At 38.8% G+C, this 1,948-nt stretch overlaps 1 protein-coding gene across 2 annotated transcripts in view; it reads left to right on the top strand.

Moving 5' to 3' along the window:
• Positions 1 to 1,445: 1,445 nt before the first annotated feature.
• Positions 1,446 to 1,948, top strand: part of LOC101846243 (vacuolar protein sorting-associated protein 28 homolog) — a 29,226-nt gene continuing 28,723 nt past the window's right edge. Inside the window, exon 1 of one of the 2 annotated variants that reach the window (XM_035971977.1) lies at positions 1,446 to 1,794. In XM_035971977.1, the coding sequence (XP_035827870.1) occupies positions 1,764 to 1,794 (31 nt within the window). In that variant the 5' untranslated portion in view covers positions 1,446 to 1,763. The remainder of the gene's footprint in view (positions 1,795 to 1,948) is intronic. The other variant, XM_005106689.3, reaches the window with a different exon arrangement.

Below are 1,948 nucleotides of genomic sequence, written 5' to 3'. Positions count from 1 at the left end.
CACACACACACACACACACACACTCTCTCTTTTCTCTATGTCTGCTTGTCTGTCTGTCTGTCTGTCTGTCTGTCTCTCTCACTCTCTCTTTTTCTTTCTCTCTCTCTTTCTCTCTCTCTCTTTTATTCAATTTTTCCCATTCTCCTTCGTCCCTTCCCAAGGCCCGCCCCTCCTCTTTCATCCGTGCCCCATCCCCTCTTCCTTGCGTGCATCTCCCCACCCCGCCCACCCCCCACAACGTGGCCCAGCCCGATAAGATTCTATAAAAAGAAACGCCACAGTTCGAGATTTAGCCCACACTCGGCGGCCACATTTGATCCCCACCGCGGCGTACTGCTCGTGGCGCCGCGAAGAGAGAGAGGAGGCTCCATTAGTTCTAAACTCCTTGTTTGAACCAAAGATACTAACAGTAAACTCTTTGTTTGAACACAGGACACAGACCTCGCTGTTGCTTCAGCGTTCTTTAAAAGCCAGCGAGCTATGAATCATCTATACAGGGGAAAATACCATAGCATTAACTTGAAGACCCGGAAGTGCCTAGCATGGTAGGCGAAATTTTCGTGTATTCCATCATAATATTGCCCTCGCATTTCCTTTATTTCTACAAAAACGCAGGAAAAAATATGTTTGTTTACAATGATACTTTGTACAGATGATTCATCAAGGAGACAAGTATACCCTCCCCTGCTCAAAGAGAAAAAAGAAGTGGCCAGCACACTTTTGTCTTTTCCTATGTGAAACGCAAAGAAAAAAAAACATGCTCAACTGAAAACAAAAGCTTATCGGAGTTTATTTCCAACACATGTTAAAAGAGGGAAATGGGAGCACTATCAAGAACAGGACTCGCAACTCAAAATAAGAATATTATATTTTACGGTAGTTACTTTCCTTGAGCTGGTGGGTTTTTTTTATTGGTAGTACGTTGTTGTTATTTTTTAAATGATAATAAATAAATAGCATTAATAGCTGTTTGGGAACTTGTTCCAACCGGAGCTAAGATAGTGTGATATATATTTTTTATTTTATAAACTCTCTGTTTTTTCTGTTTCTCAGGTGTTTCAAATACCATCACGATTATAACGATGATGCATAAGGTACAATTAATGGAAATCGAAACTGCGCCTTATCATGTCTACTTTTATTAGTATTATGACGAGTCTTCCAGGTTCAGGTTTGCACCATTTCATGATTCTCGAATGAAGTGTGTCAGCAATTCACTGTAAGCCAAATAAATCCATCAATATATCAGTCACAGGTCGCGTCTCACAATTAGACCTCTAGATCTAGACTTATCTTGCGCATAGTTTACTGAAATTAAATAGTCGAGATCGAAAGAATAGAATCTGAATCTCTATTTTTTTTTTTTTATATAGACTGATGTAGGCCTTAGTCACAAAGATAGTTATGTACTATCATTGTTAGTCATGCATGCTAAATTTGAAAGCGATTACTCAGCGGACATTTAAAAAAAATAATATGGCCTCCTTTTGAAATCTTTTGCCTTAGTAATATTCTAAATTTACATTCCCTTTCGTTAGTATATATTGATAGCATTTAGGGATAGATAATTCTGTTCTCGGCCTGTTTCGTATTTGGTTTTATTATCCATGAGGTCTGATCACGTAGCCTATATGGCTATAATAATAATAATATATCCAGTGTAGTTGGAGTGATTCATAAGAAAGTGACGTCGAAGAATAATTTTAAGACCCAACTGATTTTCTAGTTCTCTGGGATGGTGTAAAAGAGCCGACACTATCATCATGTTTGTTCAAGTGCAGTCAAGTTCAGGTGGTGAGTTGGCCTCGCTCTATCAGATACGTAGATCTATTTCAATTTCAAGCAATACGGTTATTATTAGTCAAATCAATGATAGTACATAACAAGATGGGCCTCTTCTCTCTTTGAGCCAATTAAAAAAGTGTCCTCAAAATTTGGTGGCGCCCTC

Source organism: Aplysia californica, unplaced genomic scaffold, assembly GCF_000002075.1.
Source record: "Aplysia californica isolate F4 #8 unplaced genomic scaffold, AplCal3.0 scaffold00550, whole genome shotgun sequence".
Taxonomy (NCBI): domain Eukaryota; kingdom Metazoa; phylum Mollusca; class Gastropoda; order Aplysiida; family Aplysiidae; genus Aplysia; species Aplysia californica.
Note: the sequence above shows the minus strand (reverse complement) of the source record. Positions and strands in the feature narration are given on the sequence as shown.